Here is a 26,047-nt window from a genome sequence, read left to right as displayed (position 1 = left end):
TTCCAATTACCTTTTGTTAGAAAGTCTTTTGAATGGCATTTGTTAGGTAGTGTTCGAATAAATCTTGATATTCATCAATATTATTTTGAAGTGTTGCTTGTGAAAGCTTTACTTTATTAAGAAGCATTAAGCTAAGTTGACCTACTTTCTGTCTCTCATTGTAGCATAACCTCAAGTCCGCTGAGTAAATAAACAAAGCTTCTAAGAGATCCACTTAATTATGTACATTACGTAAACTTAGCTAACTGAATAAAGAATCTTTCTTTTGTACCCACTGAAGAGAATGAACATGAAGTTTGTTGTGTTACTTCGTGAACAAAATCAACCATAGCAAAACACGCTGGGATAACGCCTATTGTACATAGCTTATGTAACACGCAGACAAAGCTTCTCGTATTATATTCCCAGTTCATTTTCTTTATATATCTTATATTTTGGTTGTAATAACTAAAAGTATATTCAGAAATAGGTAAGGTAAGCTCACACGTATTTCAGGTAATCGATTCGGTAGTAAAGCTGCATGAATAACTGCGTTCGTTCACGATGTTCCATTTAAACGATATCATAAATTCACGTCCATTGGAGAGTGCAGCCAGGAGGCGTGCCGAGGCTTATTAGCGATGCTGCCTATTATGGAGAAGCTGCCCCGACGTTTCCAGGAAACGGAGTGGAGTTTGCGGCAAGCCTTAGTTATGCATCCGCGCGCTCGGTCACGACACCTATTTACGTAATAGGATTATTTTACACGACGGAAACAAAACCGAGCTGTTAAAAGATTATGTAGTACTCGCGTACAACCTTTTACAGCTAATATTCTCCAGAGAATTTCCTTTTTTAAGGCCCATTTAGCCGCGCTATAAAACTCGATATCTGTACCGTTATTTACGGCGTATCGCACGTAAGGTTCCGCCGAACGAAAATGTTAGAAATTCTTTCGCAATTTCCGCTAATATAGCAAGAAAAGAATTTCTGTAGTGACCAAATGGAAAAACGTAATTCATGTCCGTCTGCTCACGTAGTGCAGGTATGATTCGATTATATCGCTTTGTGTTCTTGTGGGCCACAATTTTTTGTTTACGTCATGTCTCTTTTAAACGGTTACCGGGAGCTTTCTGCGGAGTAATCTTATCAAATGGTCTTTGGCAAAAAGGGCAACGTTTATGTCCTTGTAAAAGGAAACCATAAGGAATGTGTAGCGAAGACGCGTGTGTTACCTAAATTAGAGAAATATTAGGTCAGTCAGCGAGTCTTGATTGATCTGTATTATAGTGCTAATTACCCTCTGTATCTGGGTCTCCTTCAATACGTACAATTAGGCGACGGTCAGTGTGGCAGCTAATTAACATCTGACCTATTAATAATCATGTAAGCCATTTAACAATGTCTTCATCTCACAACACTGTCTCAATCAGTTTGGTGACCAGAATGTTGTTATGTAAAGGGCAAATTAGTTTGCAAACACTAAAATGTAGGAAAGATCCATTACCTATTTGCATCAGACAATTGATGACAAAAAAGAGGCCAAGTAGGTATATGAACAATCCGGCATTAGTACTACCTTAATATAAAAGTAATTCGCGCTTATTATTATTTTTTACGAAACAGGAAATAAGTCGGTACTACGCAATAAAAAGTTTATGAAGCTGGCCCTATTTTCCTCCTGAAGGTTTTTACTATAACAGCTTCATAAAGAAAGATGAATCTAATGCAGGGTTTAAAGATAATGGCGAGTTCAATAGCCCATACAAAATTGCTTTCTATGATATAAGGATATATTATGCAGAATATAATGATAACAGGTAATAAATTACAGCCAATCTCATTACGCATATGTAATATCAATGACAATCCCCAGTAAGCCGAAAAGGGCGCGGGTTCGACAAGGCTTTGCAGGCTATTTTCATATCCAATAAAACGTCCGATACATGATAGTTGTCCTGACATTTAAAACCGATATTCAAATAATGTTCAATCCCAGCTGGAAATCCCACATCGATTTATCGCAAGGTTACACAGAGCAATACATAAATTAACGCTCAAGTTCCCCATTCGCCAAATTGCTCATTCGGATCAGCTCAGTACAATCGCTCCCTGATTGACAGGCCATTTTCGCTGTCAAATAATACTAGGAAACTATGCTTTTCAGGGCTGACACAAGCGGGAAATTTACATTACCGTCGAGTGGAGCGAAGCCGACAAGTCGGTCGTATTCAAATTGACGTCATTAAGGCGGTTACACGCCGCTAAGACGAAAGCTTTTACTAATAACATTTACCTGAGCTAGAATAACCTTGCATGGCCTTCGAGCTAAGCCAAGAACTCGTTAATTAGGACAGACGAGAAAAAGAACCATGTTATTAAGTATGTTCATTTTTCTTGAAGTTATTTCTACCTTCAGAAACTAGCTACAAGTTTCATAGAAAAGTGATTTTCTGAAAGAAAACTAATTTACGCGCAGTCTAGATTATTATACGTACCAATTGATTGACTCTCAGTAGCAGTATTGAGAAAAAGAATGAAGAAAAGACATAAAGCTCGATAAATCCTTTCAGAACTCATAACAAAAGCGGATTAACTCGGTCTGTAATAACACATTGTGGCATTATCCGTCCGTGAAACCACTTTTTACTTAGAGGTAATTTCTCAACGAGAATGAGAAACGCAACTTTTAATTAATATTCTTGGCGTATTTCATAACCCTTCGGTATTCAGTTGTATTCAATTAAGAAGAAGCTAACTAATTATAACGTGATATTAATTTTAATTTTGCAATTTATACGACCACTGCTTCCAACAAGATTTTTTATTTAAATTTTAAGGGAATACATACTCTTAATTGTGTCTACACGTAATTGTTTTCAGAGCCAATCATAAATTAATCTGGTTGGTCTGTCTTGGGAATATCTTTACATATAAATTGCCAATGAAGATTAACAGCTATACTCTACATCAGTGGTATCTATATCTACGGGGTTGGGAAATTAAGAAAATTTCCATAACACGTCTCAGGGTTGAGCGGGGTGTAGTGTAGGTACACAAATGGCTGGGTCGGTTGGCTTCGCGCCAGACGGGACCCACGCTACGCCCGACAACTCGGGAAAACTCCGGGGAACCGCCAAGTCAATATTTGTGATGCCATTTAACTGTCCTACCATTCGCGTCTTGCGATATTTTATTGGTTGCTTATCTTCGCTAACTTTTAATTTGTATGGTTCAATTATTTTGCAAGAAACCTCGTAAGATGGAATATAGACATTTGTTGTGACGATTGGTACAATAATGCTTACGTAGCTAACTTATTTACTTTCGGAAAAATAAAACAACAGAGGGAAAATGAAATGAAGTTGGAATTATTCATGTTATACCAGCTGAAGTCACTGTTAAACACAAATCCATCCATTTTACTATCAACCTGAATAAATCTACACAGACAGTCGGAATAACTAATGATGTAAATATTTTAACAGCACCAGCGTGAAATGAAGACCTTTGTTAACTAAACCGGGTAAGTTAACAAACCAATCAATGGCGAGGGGTCGTTAAAATTACAACGAGGAATCACTGTTTAATATTTAACAATACATCCCCGATTAAATCGCAGATATATTAAAAGGTCGGATCACAAAGCTATTAAGCCTATTGGAGGCCTCACGTTGTTTATCTAATCCTGTACCATAACATGAGAATTTAAGGGAATACGGAATCAGGAAATTTATATTAGATTCTGAAGCACCGAGCCCGCCGCAATTTAGCCTCGGGGATCCCAATAACTACATTTGACGCCATTTGTAGGTACATGGAGCATCCCGCCTTGTTTATACCGTTGGCAACACCGCCGTGCAGGTGATAACACCACCTTTATTGCCAATAACCACTACTTATTTAAGGGTATGAGATTTTGGGACGTGACCCCGATATCTTCAAGGGGTCTCGAACTATGGGTTTTATCAGCAAGTTTTTCGGGATGCTCAAGTTCTTGCTTATAGATTTGGTACTAGTGTTCTGGGTACAATGCGTAGACATCAACATCCTCTAACAGTTTTTTCTATTTGTTACGTTTGTAGCTAAAACAAAACTTTAACATTACCTACATCTGATTCATATCTATTACCTACATTTGATTCACGAATCTCATCAACTATAACACCCGACTCGAGTGTTTATGTAAGCAATCCCTATTAACTCAGAATATCATCTCCGCAGCTTACCAAAATAACCTTTCTCATTACCATTTGACACCTCGTTACACAGTGCACAAATTGCTTCACTTCGCAGCATGACTAAGCGCCAGATTACCGTGAGATGAGGACGTCAATCGATTCGAGTCGTCGAAACACATCGAATCACGTATATCGATACATCGAGCAAATCGATGTATCGTTGAAACGAGCTAAGCTCCGAGATCAGCGCCGCTCTTTGAACGTCACGTACACGATTCACCACTATACGCTGATTGGATATTTTATAGCGAGAGATAATACTTCAACAATTCTTTGTGTATTTAGAAAAACTGTGCTTTTTCTATTTTTCCGCTGAAAACAAAAATAGGTTTTAAATTGCTGTTTTGAGCAGCCAGACGATTTTCCAATAACAGTGTTCTTTTTGGTAATTTTATTATACCAATAAATTATAATAATTAAAAATTACCATCTTATTTAAATATGATAATGACAGCATTGTCAGATGGTATGCTTGTTGAGAATTAACGACTAAGACTAACTTAGCGGAATATATTAAAACTCTCCCTAACGTCGCGATAAGATAAGATAATCTATTAAAGCCTGTAAAGAACACGAAATACAGGACTGCTGAGAATACGTAAGTAGCTTGTTATTATAAATTCAACATTATCTTCTATGGGTATTTGCTTAACGAGCTCTTTTTAAGGAGTTCATGAAAAACTGTGGCTAAGGGACCTAGTAAAAATGTTCATAAAAAATGTTCTGACTAAATTATGTAATTTGTAGTAAATGGGTTACTGTAAAACATAAGCAATGTTGCCATAGCCTGTTTTCCCTTGAAAAGGGTCCCATGTCCTTTGAAACGGGCGTTCCGAACACACCCTCATTTCGTTATGGGTCAACACAATTAGTAGATTTAGGGTATTTTAATTGGCGTTAATGCTTTATACAGTATTGATACCAAATAAAATGGAAGTGATAGTTAATGTTCTTATTGTAATAGGCTTCTGAATTCATTCATATTTTTGAGTTAGAACCTAAAAGATAACTTATGGCAGCAATCTAATTCTGGCGATGAAAATCATACTGCTTGTGCGCTAATTCTGGCGATGAAAATCATACTGCTTGTGCGCTAATTTTAACAAACGAGGCTAACTTAGTACTTACATAAAACGATATTGTGAAACCTGACAAGCAACTCAACGCGACCAGAAACATTTTCCTCGAATACTACCAACCAACCAACCAACCAACCAAGCAACCAAAACAAACCCGAGAGGGTAACCAACACTTGCTACATAGGTATTTAATTAAACAATTCCAAGAATCTGCGTACCCTGCGAACTTGTGTTGCCAGAGGCGTTCGATCCGAAGTGAAATTAGCTGTTAAACAGGCGCGGTCGTGCCCGAGTCAGTCTTTGATTAATTAAGTGGTAATTCAAACGGCTTGGATTCCTAGAAGGTAGTTAACGTACCTAGTTATTGGCACCGTGTCCACTTTGTGGGAATACGTCGGTAATGGACGTTCGTCAAATAGACCTTGATTGATACCTACTTTGTTTTATTGAACATGTCATGTTAGTGAGATCTAGTAATTTAATAAAATACGCGTACATAGGTTGCTATGTTAGATTCTAGTAGAGCCCTAAGATATTTTTTGTTCCGGTAACTATGGTTACCAGTTACCCTGCAAGTTCTAAAAACCATTTCTTATTTTCAGATTGTTTCCTATTTAAAGGAAGGTCTACTTAGACAGCACATTTTTACAGAAATGTGAATTTAAAGTAAAAGTCTAGCATGAATTTCTAGAATACAAACAAAGTTCAGTCTTCCTGGAACCCATACATTTACCGGCATCTAGACTCGATAGTTTCTCCGAGATACCGAACACGAAGAGTTAAAAGCGTTCAAATTACAACGATCCTTTACATGTGTGTTTTAAAGATAACTGAAGTCTAATATGTAACAAACATAATATGTAACATTTACTTATCACCTGATTCGTAAAACTGCTTACTTTTTTAAGTTTGTCAACGACTTAGAAACTTTAAATAAAAGAAATGTAAATATTTCACATAAATAACTTACTCCTTAGCAAAAATTTTAAAGCGTGACTCTCTACAGTGATTCAACGCAAGAATTGCGAGAAAATGTAGTTAGTAAGAATCGCGCTGTTGTAGCAGAAAATTCCTTCTTGTATAAATGTAAGCTTCAGTACTTACGGTGGCAAAGTGAGCAGATCAAACCACAAAGTAATCAAGGCGCCTATACTTCTGTGTATATTGAGTAAACCTACACCTACGCAGTACCGCTCATTTTATTTTCAGACGTAATTAAGAAGAACAGCTCAACTAAGAACATTTGATAAACAACCCTTGTCTAAAGGAATATTAATAATGTGTTCTTAGTCTTCAAAATAATAGGTTTGCGTGCGCAACGTAACGTTCTTGAAATTGAATGTAAACACAAGATCCAGGCACCGAGGCATTTTATCACAACACGTACACACGGGAACTGGTCCTTTCTGAATACTTAAATATTCGTTTTAATTAATATCCGTCTTACCACAAAAACTTTTAAACGTCAGTTTAAGCCTTGTCTAAAAAAATGACAAATTATGACATTGACATATGGTTCATTTTGCAGCCAAAATTTTATTAGACAAGTGTAAAACAGGGTTTAAAGTTTTTGTAGTAAGGCCCTATTTGTTTAAGACACGTACGTATTTAAACACATGCGTACACACGGTTTAAAATTCACATCCCTTCCGTACGGTGCCATGATGCGATCCAAATAATATGCGGCTGAAAGGAGATAACAAGATTTCCAGCGGAATCAATACCGATTGTCGGAAAACGCAAACTTTTACACAAATAAATTGTAGCCTCGGTATACCGCCTTTATTTTGTAAAAATGTCGTCTAATGAGAATAGGGGTGTCGTATGGTAATACAACCTTCCCCACCCGTTACCTAGTTGTTGGAAGGTGTTATGTAAATTGGCGGGATTACCTTTATCGTGTTACATTAAAGCCAAGATCAAGCCCGAGGCGATATCGTTAAAGAGGTTATTATAATATTTATAATGGAATACGGTTCAGAGATTTAACAGAATTTACATCACATCAAATTCTGGAGCACACGTGTCAAAATCTGAATAATGTTTCAATTATCACAGTAATGACGGGATAAACGGTGTGAGGTTCCGAATCGAAACGTCACGTATCGGCTTTACTGGGAAATAAAAGTATTGGGTTGATAATATTTTTATAATATTAAAATGTTGGCTTTTATGTTTGTTTGATTCGAATAATCTGTTGCTCTTTTATAAATGCTTTGAAAAGATTTAATTTCATTGCAAACACTCATTGCTTAAACAAATAGGTGCGTTACGGTATACATACATGCGTGTATTTTCAGTCAGTAAAATCAAATCAAAATGTTTGACAACGCATCCAATCAAAATACGTCCAGTTAGCCGCTAAAACAAATAAACACGGCGCGCACTATATTTGAGGCTGGGAAACGAGTTCCAACTAAAAGATTTCAATTAATTTTATTTGCGACCGCGTACGGCCAAAGTGAACCAATATCTGTATGTGTTTACGGATGACAGCAATTAAGGGGCGCATGTTGTTTGCGTCCGGCGTCCGGCGTCCGGTGTCAAGTGTTGGACATGGCGTGGCGTGTCACCCCCGCACCCCGCAACTCCGTCCCTCCGTCATTTATTGCCTAACCAAATATATTTTTGAAACTAGTTTCCCTAATTGAAAAGTTAATATTAGCTCCGTTTTGAAAATGTATGTGTTCAATTACTGCCACAGAACAGTCGGACTGTAAAATAGCTACCTACTATGAAATTAAATTGAGTGGAGCGAAAAATTCATTTGAAAGTGCAGAATGCTGTTCTGTTCCTACAAATGCACTTTTATGGTTATTTGGCTGGCTGTATGGAAATATGCTGGTATTGTTTCCAAAATTATTGCTTTAATGTTTGTTTGCGTGGCGATGTTTTGAACAAATTCCGTAATCCACGGTTGCGTAGTCAGCAATCGCAATATGGGCCCGAAAACATCAGCTGTGATAGTCATCTATTGATTTTCAATAAGCTGTGTTAGAGCTGGTATGCACTGTTCAATATACACATGTTTAGCATAGCAGATTCCTATAGATAAATGTATGACGTAAATGTGAATCTAAATTAAATTTTGTGCAACGCTAAAACAAATCGGTAGAACAAAATAGCACTACGAAGCGGCACATTTTGAAGCTTTTAAAGTACCTATTTGCTATTATTAATTAAAGGATTCAGAAACATAGTACAAAGATGGTTGAACACGATTCGGATTTACAAAGGGGTTCCCCAGGACTGCTATCTTCAGTGCGACTTTTCAAACTGTGAGGAAGGACATTATATTTTAGGGTCGAAATTGTCGGTTTAAGTGCCTCATAAATTTTGATGAATATTAAAGTGATACTTAAAATCTAAGTACCTGATAGTCTCTTAACTGTGTTATATAATTTTGCTTCAAAGTGGGCCGGCTTGTTTTAAATCGGGTATTTTCCTGTTTACTTTTGGCAATGCTTAGATATTAAAATCCATAGATTACGGTAACGATAACATTAATTGCCGATACGTGTCACATGTTCGTAATGGTGTGCGTATATCTAACTTTACGTATTGCGTTTGTGACCAACATATAAGGATATTTTTGTGAACCCAATCCTAAGAGAAATGATCGCATAAAAATACGAAATTGCTAACATTTTTTCGTCAAATCATTTCGATTCCGTAGCAAAAAGAATGTTCTTTATAGGTACCTTTTTCAGTATACAAAGTAACGAGGAAATAGGGGGTGTATATTACATACATAGGTATTGTCCCAAGAGGTTAGGCTCACGCAACATGACACATACGTATTTTATTTCGTCATCCACAATTCGTGTGAGCCGTATTTTGTTGAGCTTTTAACTCAAAGTTAACTAGGACAGAATTTCTACCACACTGTCATACATATGGTCATATTATAAATACACTGTAGTTGTGACTCCACATCCAAAGTACACAGTTTTCCAGACATCTACACTGACATTGAATTCAATTGTTTTACACAAACACACACGCACACAGATAGACACACTCGTAGCACATTCGCAAGTAATATTATTCCCCGACTTCTGCGGTTCACTTACTAGCCGAGGTGGGAGATGATGGATCACACAATTTATATGGAATTCCTATTGGTATTACTACGTTTAAAAGCTATCATAGCTCGGTATGTGATGGATTGTTCTTCGCAAACTAAGATTATTGGAGCAAAACTTCATATTTGTTTTATGTAGTTTTTACCCACTCCATATTTTATTATAGAAGTAGAAATTAAAGCTAAGCCTTTATTTCCAAAGTTGGCCCATAGTTTTTGAAAGTTATGTTGAAGAGTTACCTGCCAATATTTTATGGATACTTAAAATGTAAATCATGCACCTAAAAGGGTATAAGATGTGATTTTATTACATAACATTATGAGGCCATTTTCTTCTTTATAGGTTGACACACTATCGTCCTGTAATACTATTGCGCTCGTAACGCGTTAATTTTTTCTAAGGTGAATCCTCCCTCAGTCGGTCGGTCGATCGGGGTATGCAAAGGTGTCCGGTTAATAGCCATATATTCTAGTCCCCCTTTATATAATCGTACGACTAGTAGAATAAGGTTGGGCTGTAAATAAAGTTTTCTCTATCTTTAGGGAATGCCTGTATATTTCTATACCATTGTTAAATAATGATTTAGTATCAGTGGTAAATATTTTTTGGGACGAATTTTTCAAATCATTTTGACAGGGTAGCAACACGTTTCTGGTAGTGCTAAATTTAAATTCTCATGCAAAAGGTACCTGAACTGGAAGTCTTTCGAATTTCCCGTTCAATGCACGCACGTGACGTCACATTCTAAGCACGGTCTACACTTTGAGTGTTAAATAAAATAGTGCCGTCAACTAGACGTGGGTTTCGGCAGACAATGGCTGGCAGATACAGAGGTACGCTTTGTATCCACATGACACGAACCAAATAGGAAGGCCAGAGTTAAACGAAGGTTAAGTGTTCGTTTAATGTAATATCTGAATACTGAATATTTTATACAAACTACAAAATTATATTTGTTGATATGGAAAAAAGGTTTCGGAAGGGTCGTGTTACTTACGCGTTGTGGTTTCAATTTCTATAAATAAGTCAGTTGTGTAATTTTGCTGCGTACGTCAACCTTATAATCTTATTTTTTGTAAAATAACAATCAAAAAAAGAAAACACATCAAAATTACAATTTTTTTGATATTTTTACTTTCTAGTCTAGTCTAGGCAACATTTTATTTTAAAATGTTTTGGTACTGCATTGTGTACTTGTTACTACGCGTATTGTATACAATATGGCTCCATTAGATGGCAATGCAGTCATATTCCTTTAACCTAAGCCAAATAGCCTCGATAGGCTTAACTCATGGTACATCTGGTACTTTCTTGTTTCCTGTGAACCGGAAAGGCTGTTCCCTCATTTGTCGGTTGAATACCTATCTTATTTGAGGGAAAATCTATTTGAAGGGTAAATAGACCCCTCTTCGGAGTAGGGACAAATCTTAGTCAGCTGAAAATTGTCGGCACTAGGATAAATCGAACGGGCAGATGTTTTTCATATAGATTGAAGGATATTATTGAATTCCATCAGCCTAAAATTTAGAGCTTTTAGTATAACGTAATAAGTTTTCTACAAATTGCTGAGCGATATTCAAAGCGGCATCAGAATGCCCCGATTACGGGTCGATTCTGAGGATCTCATTTTCTTCGGAATAGCCCCTTAAAGTAATGGCGTATCGTTAAAACTGCCTTCTTCTCATGTCTACGAATTTATGAACTGCAATAAGACTATGGATAAGATTTGGATCAGCCGATCGAACTTAATACTTTTTAAATTGGATTTCATAAAAATGGCATGTCACCGTACGCTGGGGTAGGCATACTTTCTATAAAGAAATAGTTGACCTATCTTAAAATACTTTGGTATCTGATCAAATAAGGATGAGATACCTATATAAATCTTTATGTAAATTCTTGAAACAAGAAGCCCGTAGTCTATTTTGCTGCATTAACACTTAATTGGCTATTAACCCGGTAATGTTCTCCGCTATTAAATAACCTTTTAAATAGGCATGAGGGTCTATAAGATACTCGTTAGGTGAAACTTAACGCGCCGCTTAACTTTAATGAAAGAACCTGACTAAAATAGGCGATCGATAGCGGACACACCTTGCAGGCGGGTGGACAGGTAATACATAACGATAATAAAGCCGCACCTCGCCTTATTCCTGCTAATAAACCTGATTACGACCGTCCGAGTGGCCATATACCGCCGCGGTCACACGACAATACGCCTAATCATATTGTAGCCAGCCTATAGTCTCCTAGATCATAGACTTCGACACGCCTGTAACAGCACAGCACGGAATAATAAACTTTCATAAAAGGAACCATAGGTATGTTCGTACCGTGAATGGAAATTCGCAACAAAATCCGTGACAGCGCCAGCGCCCGCCCGGCCGCGGGACTAAATTGAAAAGCTTTTGAAAGCCTATTGCCCGAGCCTATTTTCGTATCGACACTGATCAATGAAATGATTTCACAGGCAGTGCAAATATTCATTCATATAATAGGTACGTTTGTACAGATCTGTAGCGATGGATGGGGGAAGCACGTTGTGATCAACTTGGATCGTCAGCGGGGTTTCAAAGCAAAGTTACCGATGAGAGTGTTCACGCACAGAAACGCAAGTCATCTTGTATATTATCGTGATATGTTCCGCGTTAAACCCCTTTCAAATATTTAAGGTAGAATTCCGTGGGTCGCGGCTGACGCGGCCGACGAATTTCGTAAGCCGCGCGCGGCCGTACGCATCTCAACATGGTCTAGCGCTTAATAACATCTATAGGATCTTAGTAAAACTAGCGTCAGCCGCGACCCACGGAATTCTACCTTTAGAGGTAAGTGAATTTTGTTGGATAAAAGAATGTACGTACATACATGCTTTTTATAGATCGTAAAAACCATGCATCCTAAATTTTGTAAGACTTAATTCTCGGCGCTTCTCTTACCTCCTTACATAATAGATACGACGGTAGGACTGACATGTGCTCTATTAAATAAGCTTTTTACGTAGGTGTGTTTCTTTTTGGGTTTAACCATAACAATGACTCTTTATTTACTACGGGTTTAGTATTTTTTTCTAAATATATTTTTATATCTGCTTTACATGCATGTAATCTGCCTAAGACGTTCTTGTTCACGCATACAAACACAGGTTCTACAAACGTAACTAAATCGGTTTCTTATCCTATTTCCATACATCTGCACAACCTATTCCTGAAAGGCTCATATCAATAGACTTGTCGGCGTCGCGTCGGGGGCAAAATTGTCAAAGGTACAAGTACGAACCCTCAACTACAAAGCGCATTAGCATCGATTTACATAAACGGATTGGAGTTCTTAGTCCAGTCGGATTTAAATAATAAATGGCTGCTATTCGAAACTGTGTGGCCAACTGAGAAGTTTATACAAAAGACGGAACATCATTTATTAAGGGGCGAGTTGGCCGCGGACGCGTACGTACCCGCCTTTTATGGCGAGATTAATAGATTATGACCTCGATCACACCGCGGCCTGTCGATGATATAAATAAACGATTTGACAAATATTCAGCCCATATAAAGTAACCTCATTATTTGTATACAGTGTATTATTCTGAAAACGGTTTTGCAGAATGTTTATAACATAAATCACAACAGCAAAAAGTATTTTGATATAGGTATAAACAAAATTCAAAACTATGAACTTCATGTAAGGAGGTCAGATTAAATGAACGCCTTAAAATAAATGGAAGAACAAAAACAGTAAACGCAAATGGCATTTCACATTTTTTTATGTAAAACGACCAATAACTGATATTCTAGTTGCAACCAAAAAGGTTGAATAATAATTGTACATGGATGAGCTGCGGGTAAGTAATTAGATTTAAAGGCAAGTAACATATTGGTATCAACGCAACGATAATAACGACTGTTTTGTCTATGAGTAAGCATATATGTTTCTTACTCGAACAATCAAACTCTTTCGATTATCCTGCACATAGTCCTCACTAATAAAGTTTTATGTTTCGCGAAACAACTTTGTCCACACGGATTCTCTGGAGAAATTACATAAGTCCAAGAAGTTTTGCTGTTGGCCACACTTATCCGTGCAAAAGAAAATAGCAACTACAGAAAAAGAAGTATTTCGTCTAATCTAGGTTAAACTCTATTTTGTTAGACATGTGTTACATGAATATGTAGATATATCGGATGTGGAAATTCAGATATGATTATTTGAAAATATGGCAGCGTTTATACAAAAACTAAAAAGAATCAAATAGGCATACAATTATTTGGATTACAATGGACTAGTCCAATCAATCTCCATGTATTTTATTTCAACATAAGTACTAACATTTGAATAAAAAACATTTATTTTTTTGTATTTCCCCGAATATCATGTATTGATACAAGGAGTAAATTTTGTTTTGCTAGATTCTATTATTTTAGACTATGTAAATACATACCTATTTATTCAATACCGAGAGCAATAAATTTACTATGATACTCAGAGCCTGAGCTTTCACTATTACCTAATTTATTATTTGACTTAGTATTTTACATTCAGATATTAAAACGCCCTGATTTTTCTTCAAAATATTTCATTAACCGTTGCCTATATTTCATCAGAACTTCCAATTACAATCGGAAATGGTCCAAGGAAAAATAATTTGGATTTTTTCGGCGCAGATAAATGGTTCTTTACAAGTTAGTGAGTTATATATAACAGCAACGAGGGTTCAACTTTCAAGGTCGGGAATAAATTAATGTAATTTTGAGCATTTCAAAACGTAATGCACGTTATCCTCTTAATACAAATACATTTTGTATAAGACACTGATATTTGCATACCTGTATCTTTATTTTTTGTTTTATCATATCATCATTTGCACGAGTCATAAGTAATTATAACAAGCAACAAATAAGCGATAATAATGGAGTGATGACTTGCGCAAGACGGCTGGCAGGAGCTGGATGAGAGAAGCCGAAAATAGATCTCAGTGGCGTGCACTTGGAGAGGCCTATGTCCAGCAGTGGACTGCGATAGGCTGATGATGAACAAATAAGCTTGCCTTTTATGCCACATATTCTTTGATATAAATTAGTAATATTAGTATATCTTTTGAGATTAATATTAGCTTTCAGAATTCCATAATTTTCCCTATTAAATATTAATGTTATTTCTGAAATACCAGGAAATGAAACTGACCAACAAATGTCAAATCAACGGCTCAAGGAGCCTGATGAGATCGGGCTCATGTATCTTCGCATTTGGTATTCAAGTCTCACAGCCGGTGGGTTGCTGTAACCCCTCCCCTGGCATGATCGTAGGCCCGGGATCTTGCGGACGTGATGTTCCCCGGGTCAGAATACACTATGAAGGTATGTTGAGAAAATCCACTATGAAATGACTTTGAAGATTTATTTTTATTAAAATAATTTTTAAAAACATATATTATATTACAATTATAAATTAAAGTTATTTCATAATTTCAACGCTTTCCGGGCTTACGTGCCGTTTACACAGATACAATAAAACTAAATACAAGAAAAACATGTTTTTCATTTGAATAAGTAGAATTTTATGACATAGGTACACTCATACTGGCTGACCTGATTATTTATTAAGTATTGCACATAAAATTTTACTTATATTTAATTTGTTTACACATTCAACATCTATGTTGTACTAAACTTGTGACAACTAAGTCCGATTAATCAAGATACTTTATTATGGTTTTTCTGTATTTTACTTCGACATGCAAACACTAACCGACGCACCTCAGTTCACGACTGTAGCAGTCACTACAAAATGCGATTTCGTTTTATTTTCACATTTATGTACTTGATAAAAAATGTTTGCGATACAGCTGTACAATTTTGTTTTTAGATTTATATTCTAGCATAAACAAACATGGACAAACAAAGGACAATATATTCTTTGAGATTTTGACCCAAATATTCAATGAATCTTAGAGAGATTGATGTCGTCAAAGTCGACTCGACTCCAAGGTGAACTTCAAAAAAACTTTTTTAATGGGATCGTTATACTAGGCGCCTTGATAAATTAAAAATGTTATGCAACCACTATTTTATTTTTAAATTTAATTAAAACTGGAATTTACAGACTACAATGATTACAGTCGGGTCTAAGAAATTTTTAAACACAATCGTAAGACGATTCTCGTGAAGTATCATTGATTTTATGAATACTAATATTTTCGCTTTTGGCAAACATCGCATTCAGCAAAATGGCCCAACCTACAATAAAGCAAATCATTGGTAAAACGTCGCACTATTCGCCTAGCTCATCGACTAAAACCTATTTACCGAAATCCCTCGAGTAGATATTATTTTGCATAGAAATTTGTTGGAGGCGTCGGCAAATCCCCGCTTTATCTTATCTCTTTTAGGACGTGATTGTGGATAATATGGCCTGAGGATAGAGATTTCTCAATTTCCTTCTTATATGGCACCCTACTGACATACATTTTATTTTATAAAACCTTGTTTTTAAAGGGCACGACATTTAAAAATGACAAATCGTTTAATGTGAAAGCTTACTATCTAAGTATGAAACGTTTCGTAATATTTATTTCAGCAGCACTGAAACATACGATACAGTATTTTTTTCAAAATATGGTCCATATAACGGGAAGTAAAAATACTACCCTTTATTCTAACTCTATTTCCGTCTAAATAAAACTTGTACAGAACATTTTCTGAAGCAAAAGGAAATAAGAAAAGTTTACGAACAAAATGTGGAAAAGTAAACGAATAGGTTTTCAGGCGAGCTGAAATCTTTGCAAGTCGATGTACGGCCGTGATATACTGGCAGGGTCAACTGTTCTGACGACTATAATAACGCTCCCGGTAAAATAAAAGCCTTCACTTCCTGCCGCCATTTTTCATGTCCATAATAAAATGTATGGAGCCCCATAATTTATGACGTGCATACGTAACCAAACAATTGAAATTGCTCGTAATGGTGTGAAGTAGTAGCAATTGTTCTGTTAGTAATCGTTTTACGATTGGTTTTGTCCCACAAAAATAATCTTCAAAAATTAAGTCACTTTTACGATTTCTTTATAAATAATTACGTAGTTTGGAACCTCGTTTTGAAGATGTCCTTCCCGAATTTCAATTTAATTCTGCAAATTTCAATCTAAATAAAAAATAATATAGGTCAACATCTGAATTAAAAACCTTCTCCCTTTTGGAAAGCCGGTTAATAAAGGAAGAATTTCCCTATTAATCCTAATAAATCCGAACAAGATTAGATCCGAACAGCTCACATAACAATGTTGATACCGTTCTATCTGAGCTCCAACTTGAACAATACACCGTCATCCCTCCTGACGTGTGTATGAACTCATCAGAACAAACTTCGCTTCTTGTTGTTCATGTTCCAAGACTTTAACAACATTATGATAAGGGAAGCTGCGGCTGTACTTAACTACTCTCTGCATGTTCTTGAATATAAGTAGTTTGGAAACGTAAGAGATACAGAATACGCTATATTTGTTTTCTCATAGGAAAAACAGTCCCAAGTTTTCACGAGTGTATTTCTTCATATATGAACGTATGCCCTATTATAAGCAAGGCGAAAAAGAAATACAGACCTTTAATCAGACATTTTTGTGAAGCAGAGGAAAGTGTCAGACTCTAACTTAAACCCACACACAGCTTTCGTGTTCCAGAATCGCGGTAATTCTTACAAATAGCCTGATAAATAGGACTTAGTAATAATATACTCCACTCGAAAATACATAGCTGAATACTTGGGTAAATTCTGGACGATCAACATATAACCCTTTTAATAGCCAGACCGGTAAAATGCTTCCAAAATTACAAGTAATAAGAGCTCAATTGCGAACATTTTAACAACAACAATTTAATGCTCTTAACAGATAATAAACCGTCGCATAAAGAGCTCTCAGAATGAATGTGATATAATGCGCGCTTAAAGCTTGGGACCCATCCTAATCCCATGGGGAGGCATTACAACGGAATGGGTAAAAATGGCCGAAAAACAGGGAAAATTTCATTATCTAGAGGTTTATATGTAAGTTTCCAGCCACTGAAGCCTTTCCGAAATTAGTGTTTACACGAGATAATCGTTCGAAATCTGTTTTGAAAAATTAAAGACGGCGTGATTTTAAATCTATTTCATTTGAAATACTAAGAATTATAAGATAAACACTAATAAGCAAATAGTATTGGTAGTGTTCATGATACGAAAACTTTGCAAGTGACCCGAATCCACTGCTCCCAAGCGTAGTACAAGTGTAAATTGCCAACGGGAACTATTTGCCGCTTCTGCAAGCCCTGTCTAGCCTCAGCTTAAGAACGACTCACAGAGCGGATATATTGTACCGTTTTATTCAGAAATGATGACATTATTTTCACCCACCAAGCAATAAATAACTGAATTTAAGCTAAACTTTTATTTACTTTTCAGCGCTTTGAGTTCCATATTCATGACATCTGGCTATCTGGCTACGCTTGGTCGTAAAGAATTGCACTTGTGGACATACATAATGTATGTAGACCCTTCTCTTTACCCAGACTAACAGCATAAGCACTAAACTATAAAGTGCCGACTCCGGGTGACCTGACAAGACCTCTGGAACCGCAAACGAGTTTAATAACCTGCTGAATGAGAGACTGAAGAGATGAATTTAAGAAATGTTTTAATAAAATTTTCCGATTCACAATGAAAATCTAACATACCTGTTTCGAAACATTTCCTAAATTGTGTTTGCGAGCTATCCGGAATTGCTAGCGTTATGAATATCGTTCCGAAATTAATATCTACGCATAAAAATCCTCAAATAAAAAGTTATGTGAGTGAATCTCGCCGAACACGCAATTTTGGAGTGGCAATTTATACAAGTATTCCATCTGAGGGGCCCAACTGTTAACTAGATGCTTGAATAATGTAAGCATTGGAAGACTCCCGGAGGGACTCCTCTCAACTTGTACAAAAAGAATTGATGATAATGAACAATTGTATTTCAACTTCCTTTTTCTGGCGGTCGCTAAAAGTTTTTATTCGGTTCTGAAATTATCTGTCTATTATGGGTTCGCTTAATTTTGCGCTGAACAGAGTTTCCCGTAATTATATTTTATGGGATACTTTCATGTTCATTACAATTAGAAACAATATTCCACATAGATAGAATAAGAAAGGTCATGTGTGTATATTACTTTAATTAGGTAGGTATTATTTAATTTGACTTCAAATAATAAGTAGACCAATCAACTTTGATCTAAATTACTCATTAAATATATTGTAAATTCCGTAAATCATGTTTCAAATTCCGGCAAATTTGTACAACAGGGAGCAAAGTGTGTTGCCAAGAATCTAATTTTATGAAGGGCTTTAATTAGACGCCTTGTATTTCAAATAACACGGAACGAATTCTTTCAAGTCGGCATTCGAAACTAATTAAAGTTTTCATTTTAAGGATAAAAGCGTGTTGTATTACAAAGGATTTGTTCGACAATATCCGCGAAGGCCTACAAGCTCAGCGCGTCTCACTCATTGTACACAAAGACGAATAAGTAGGTATTGTTTTGTTTTCAACTGGAGCCCTTGAGGGTATAAATGAGACGCGACCTGGATAATGGAACATTTCATCAGCTGTATAGAACAAAACAACATTGCTTGGAACAGTTCGGCTGACGTTGTTCAATTTTCTATTATACTTATATATGGATTACATTTTCCTTCCCCCTTTGAAGACAGTCGGATCGTCAGCTCTCTGCATCGTTTGAGTGCGCGCTAGTACCTCTCGAGACGTGAATAGCAGGCCTGTCGTTTTGAAAGTGCAGAAGTAGTAACATGTTACTGGGCCATTAAGTCACTCGCTTCCCTCCATTTACTCTTACGACTTGCGAGAGGAAATAAGCGAATGAACCGCCTTATGTGCCATGTGTTTCTTTTTATCCCTATTATCCTTAAACTGCTTGATCTTGGCATTTAAATGCGTTTGACTTGAGTTTTGTTGGTGGTCTTCTGAAATAATTCTACTTAAAACAAATGTATGCAAATGACATTCGAAATATGATAAAATCGACGAAGTATATATAGATAAAAACGTCGACATTTCATTACAGAAACATCGAAAATTATGATTGCGAATTAATGAAACGAAATGGAAATACATTTTAAATTATCGTTTTCATTTAGGGAGCGATATTGAAATATTATCAATCGCGGGACCGAACGTAATCGGGGCAGAAATCAGTTCTGAAGGGACGGAGCTATCATTAGGTACAGTTACGAGTTAACCGACCTCCGTACTCGATTATGGAGACCTAATGACTCGTCCTTACTACACAAATACTGGCAACGAAGTCTTATTTATTTCATAAGAAATACTCGTAACAAATATTGAATGAAATGCTTCGTTTCAGATTGAAGGCCTCATTAAGCTCATTCGGAGTAAATATTGAATCTCTCTGTATCTTTTTTGTCGTTGTATGGCATTCCTTTGATACTTCGATTGGCTCGACATTTCACTGCTTAATAATGTATAAGAAGTGGACATATGTAAACATGGAGTATATTGTGATGTGGTATGTAAGCATTCCCTCTAGAGTGACTTCCTTGAAAAAGTTAATGTTGTGTATAAAACGACAAGGCGTATATTTACATTTTCTTATCGGCACGTACATTTATATGTGACGGGGTTGTATCTCGCCAGGCGCAGGGTCGAGGGCGCTATCAACGGTAATGGGGGTCTTGGTTGGATTGCCGCCGATTAGACCTAACGGCCCGTGGGAATATTGAAATATATATATACGTATAGCTCTTCTTGTACAACTGGCATCTTTAACGAACAATGTAGAGGCCATTCCGAAAGATATCGTGAAAGCTGACAATAACGGGAGCCTTTTTGTGAATCGTATCTTACAAAGTATTAATTTTACTTATCTTTACGAAAGGCTTTGTCCTATCTGAAAATAGACTAAGTAATTAAGATTTTTAAAGGAGTAAAGGTGCTTTTTTCTCCGTAATGAGATGGTTGCTGCAGAAAAAATAAGAATACCAGCTTTTTTCTTTGTTCCTTCAGTGCTAATTAGTAAGAACGCGCCTAAAAGTAACATTGTTTGTAAAATGTTCGTACGTTCTTGCCGTTTTACTTTATCTGTCTTCTAAACTCAATGCAGTATCTGTTGCAGAACTTTTAACTTTCTTTATGACAGAAAATAATCACGGATCCTGATTTAAGAGAGTTACTAAGTTGTGAAAGCCATTCAAACTTTTCATAATTTTAATCTGTGCTGGCCACTCGTGACGTGAACAAAAATATTTTTTCAAAGTTTTAAAGCTATCTTGGGTAAGAATAATATTAACCTGAAACCGAATATTTAAGTGGGATTTTCATTTAAAATAACTTAAAAGAAAAAATAATTCTGAAAAATGAATCTATTAGTTTAGATGTTTTAGGCTTCAACTATCGATGACAGAAGAACATTTTTTATAAATCAAAAGAAACGGCATATAAACACACAACATATTAGCTTTTAAACAAATGAACATCCACAAAACGTTCCTTTTTCAGAAAGGTATAATCGGTCTTCATGACGAGTTACTATTTCGATAGAGTGCAAATCCATCACTGACCTGTGACAAGGTTGGCATGATGGAACTGGCAGACAGCATCAGCCTCATACCATGAGATGCGGTCCCTGAAGTAGCGGTAGAACACCGGGAACCCTTCCTCAGGCAGCACCCATGTGTTGCTTATGTTCACCTGTGGGAAAAGGTATTATAATTAGGTATACTACCTTTAGTATCATAAAGGAAATACTCGATTGATTTTCGTCTGTTGAAAAAAAATAAATAAACAAAAAACTACTACTTATTCGATTTAACCAGCTGTCAACGTGAAACAGCTGTGAAAGATAAGATAGAATTCCGTTCATATTGACACTATGGGCATAATGATTTATGTGCTGTGTCTGGATACGAAAACTTAAACGTGGAAAGGATGAGTAAAAAACAACAAAAACTGCTAACTTCTTTCGGTCCCCTCCCATCGCGGTAATTTTTCACAACGCTTGTCCATTGCACTTGTCAACTATTTATCTTACGGTCGGACACACGCTCACGAGACGAAATAAAACATTTCTGCATTAAAAGTTTTAAAGTAAAACTCAATATAATTCTGTCGAACTTTGTTTATCAATAAAAGACAGCAGAACACACTCAACCGCGTCAAAACTTCTCTCCAAGAAGAAAGTTTTTAAAGTCAGTGTACTGCTCCGAACACGTTCCAGTATTCGAATTGCATGCATAAACTTGTGCAAATTCTATACAAAAAGTGTCAATATTTGCCGAGGAATGTGCCCGGCGCGCCACTCTAATGAACTTTGCCATTCGCTACAATCGTGCCGGAGAAAATCCGCATAACAATAAGTACAAGAATGTAACTTTTTCTATGACTACAAATGTCAATTGCACGTTATTCAACGATAGCACGAGGTTATTTCGACTACAATGTGTAACTAACAGAGATGGTATTTTGGAAACTGTGATTGTACTGTAAACTGTACTGGGATTCTATAAAACTCGATCAACAACTCGCATTTCACTTCGATTCGTAATGTCATTTCATACTTTAGGGGAGGTAGGGGAGGGATGGGCACTTTTTCACAATTTATTGCATAAAAATCAGATTTTACAGATCATTATCAACTTTTATTGCCATTTCTTATATTCGGCTAGATATAATGAAAGAGCTTTCCTAAAAATTACAATCAGTTTCAACATTACGAGATATTTAAACGGTTTTATTTAGCTCACCCCGTTTGTTTTATTATTTATTCTTGGATCAAATTTAGTAATTCAAATTTCACCCTCTTCCTGTCAACCGATTGGTCTGAAATTTTGTATACACCTTTAATTAAATCCAATATGGCCGCCGGCACAAAATGGCACAGCCCCCTCAATATGGGTATCAAATGAAAGGGCTACACAAGTAGAATACTGTCAGCAACCCCAGCGGGGCGCAACAGGGCCAAGGCCTGCCTGCACGTCGATTCTATAAAATCTACTTCATTTATGCAACGAGATGCAGACGGTTGCGATAAATAAGTTCTGATGCCCTCTTTAATAACCTTCTGGTAACTGCCACTAGCCAAGAATGATAAAGTACATAGTATCTGTGAAACAATAAATCAATAAAAAATGTAATACCTACTTTATCTGGATTTAGTGAAAACAAAATTGAGACCAATTTGGTTATTTTCATGCTTAAGAGAATACCAATATTATAACTGAAGTACAGAGGCTTTTGAAAACATATCAGCTGGCGGGGAAACCACATAAAGGGAATACTCCTTATTAAGAACTAAGTGTTTTTCTTATTATTGTGTGCTTGATTACAATTTTTCAACTATAAACTGTGTCAATACTTACTTTTACACGAGTTGTAAGTCCTTTGCCTCGACGTTTTGTGGGCTTTATCAGGGGCAGTAAATCAGACTCCAGTTGGTCAATTAGCTCCTTTGACAATCTATATATGCTCACCATCGCGAGTCATCATCGCGAGTTAATAAAGGTAAACTACGAATTCTAGCAGATTGTTGACGCTTTTCTAAATTATCTAAAGCATGAGCTTCTTCTAATAAAGATTTAAGCAAAAACATTCTAGCCATCGTTAAATGTAGGCACTTAATCACTTTAAAACACTTAGAACTTTATTTAAACACTATTTTAAATATAATAGTCTCTAGATCAAGTTGGCAACGGTAACTGAAACAAGATTCTATAAAGGATTTTTCGCGCAGATTTATAACCTCACAAATTTTCACTGACGAAGAAAAGCCTCCCTACCATAGAGAGCATTGGACACTTTTGAATTAGTTTATGAAAAAAAAAACGGTAAAAAAACTTTTAAGTTAAACGGTTTTATCTTATGTGCACTGAAAACTAGAAAATAAAAAATAGTTACTTACCTGTCAACCTACGTAGGTGGTCCCGGTCATATTAGACTAAAATAAAAACGTGGGGCCCATTAACTATTGCTGTAGTACTCTCTTCTAAAGGTATAATAGGTGTGGATTGCATCGACTTACTATAATTGCAACTGGAGATTTTGACAATCAATAATTAATAATAGAAAATACACATACCTTTCATTAGTTTTCTCTTTATAACGATCCGAAACCGCAACAAAATATTTAAGTACTTTTACGAGTGTTTGTTCTTGACAACTCACAGAAATGACAGATAGTCTATGGATGAACACCGTTACCAGTCGGTAACGTAAACTACCCAATTAAAAAAAAACAAAACTATGATCAGAAATCAGAATAAAAGGACCCCCCTTTTATTCTGATTTGATCATGTCTCCCAACTGCCCATCTCTCCCCTACCTCCCCTATAGATAGACAGATTTTGACAAATCTGTCAAAATCTCGACTTTGATTTAGTTCAACTTGTCAACACGCTCGATAGTGAAGCGCTAGTGTAGTTTGACAATGTCAATCACGAAACTTTAAGGTAGAATTCCATGGGTCGCGATTGTCGCAGCCGCGCGCGACAAAAGTCAACCTATGAAAATGTATGGCACCGCTGCCGAGGGCTGCGACAGTCGCGCGCGGACGACGAATTTCGTGAGCCGCTCGCGGCCGTACGCTTCTCAACATGGTCTAGCGCTTAATAACATCTATAGAATTTTAGTAAAACCAGAATTAAATTTTTGACAATGCCGCGAGCAGCTTACGAAATTCGTCGGCCGCGCGCGACTGTCACGGGCCTCGACAACGGTGCCATACATTTTCAAAGGTTGACTATTGTCGCGTCCACGGAATTCTACCTTTAGATCGAAGTCGAAGTGAGAGTGATGTCGAAGTGAGTTGTGATATTTTATAGAATCGACATGCTGTGTTCCAAGTTGTTGTTGTAGATAATTTCGCCATCCAACCGTCCGCACCGCTGGAGTGACTACAAACTAAGTAGCTACTATTCAGTCCGTATTAGCTGTTCTGTCCCTTAATTAGTAGATTCAATGGTTTTTAATGAAACGTGCAAAATTATCGTCTTTGTTCAAAATTTTCTCCGCAGACTACTCACCTGACTATTTGAAGGTTATAGGTATTATAATCCTTAAAATTCTGGTAAGGAGTACAACTCCTTACCAGAATTTTACTGTTACCAAAAGTGTGCATGCTTTAAATAAATGTATAATTATATTCTCGAGAGATTTTGTATTCGGATCTTGGAAGATTGCTAACAGCAGCGCTTCATTGAAGTCAGAATATTTATTTAATTTAACGAAGAACATTCCAATAATTGGTATTCTGAGGTAGTTTGGTTGTGCGCAGTGAACTTGCAAAGCAGCCCTCGAACAAGCTGTTCCCGATAACTTAATTAACATGCTGAATTCTCAAGTCCTCCATCTGACTTCGTAATTCAAACAATCGCTTGTTCCCGCCGTGTTTATGCCTACCAATTGTTCAATTGGATTCGATTGATATATAATATCTTGATGATACTCCACGAAATTTGTTTAAGCTTCATTGAATTGTTAAGTACCAGCTGGTATCTTTGAATGAGGTTCAATTACGGTTTCAAGCACCTTTGTCGGGGCGCGGATAATTATTTCTGCTAATTTATTTCAAACTACAAGATTTTACGAAAGGAATTATATTACGACTATAATGAGTCTCTTACTTGTAAATTAACTAGAAGTCTTCATATAAAAAGAACAAAACATCAAAGCTTTTGATGAGACATTTTTCAAGACATCTAATACCAAAAATACTCCGAACGAATCAGTCTTTTAATCCCGCGGCTGAGGTACTTCCAAAATGAATTGTTGTTTGTGTAGTTCAAAGCCATTCATTGTATCAAACATAAAGACGTTTCATTTGTATTGTGGTTTCAATAAGGAGTACCTTAGTTGCGGCCCTTGACATTCTATCTTTTGTCTTTATCAAGTTTACAAATAAATCGCGGTTTGTATTTGACAGGTGGAGAGGCGGACAAAGCTAAGGCAATATAACATTGTGCCTACTTTCTTGGGCTTAAAGATTTTATTTTGTTTTAAGTCTACAAATAACCAAGAAGTTTTTATTTATTTGGATAATCGCCAGCTACTCTGCCATCTTCCTTAATTTTACGTAGTTTCACCTAAATAAGAGAAACCTCTTTCCTTTTAAACCTTTTCCATTTTATCAAATCAACCTAATATTTCCAAAGGAAGACTATTCCGTAAGCATCAAACTAAACGTATGCTTTTCCCAGAATTTTACGTGCCGCTAGCATAATGTCGTTTCTAAAATTTAAACGCTTAAATCCGCGCTTGAATAAAGTTCGTTTACTCCTTGGAAAGCGCTGAATAAGCTCGTTTATCTTGATACAGCGGCCTTCTAATTTTATGCAGAAAGTCTGTTGGAATTGTATCTATATAAAAACCGAAGTTGGAAACATATTTATATGCTTAAAGATATTTTAAATATCGAATGTCAAGCTACTAATAAGATGTAACTGGCAAGATATAAATTACACTTTATGAAATATTGAGTATTTATTCGAAAGACCTTGATCTTGATGACTGATGTCATTTGCAATTAAAGTGTTGTTTTAAATAAAAGTAGAACGAAAAAGAAATCTGAACTAGTTATCAGATAGACAGACACTGTCTCTTTAACAAAATAAAAGATATTTACCGTCA

General features: G+C 36.3%; 1 protein-coding gene across 1 annotated transcript in view; it reads right to left on the bottom strand.

Moving 5' to 3' along the window:
• LOC124646315 overlaps positions 1 to 26,047 on the bottom strand; it is a 32,575-nt gene that overhangs the window by 4,682 nt on the left and 1,846 nt on the right. Inside the window, exon 2 of the mRNA XM_047186441.1 lies at positions 20,989 to 21,118. Coding sequence (XP_047042397.1) covers positions 20,989 to 21,118 — 130 coding nt within the window. The remainder of the gene's footprint in view (positions 1 to 20,988; positions 21,119 to 26,047) is intronic.

The sequence above is a fragment of the Helicoverpa zea genome, chromosome 3, assembly GCF_022581195.2.
Source record: "Helicoverpa zea isolate HzStark_Cry1AcR chromosome 3, ilHelZeax1.1, whole genome shotgun sequence".
In the NCBI taxonomy this organism is placed as follows: Eukaryota; Metazoa; Arthropoda; class Insecta; order Lepidoptera; family Noctuidae; genus Helicoverpa; species Helicoverpa zea.
The sequence above is the reverse complement of the archived record's forward strand: the minus strand, read 5'-3'. Positions and strand labels throughout refer to the sequence as shown.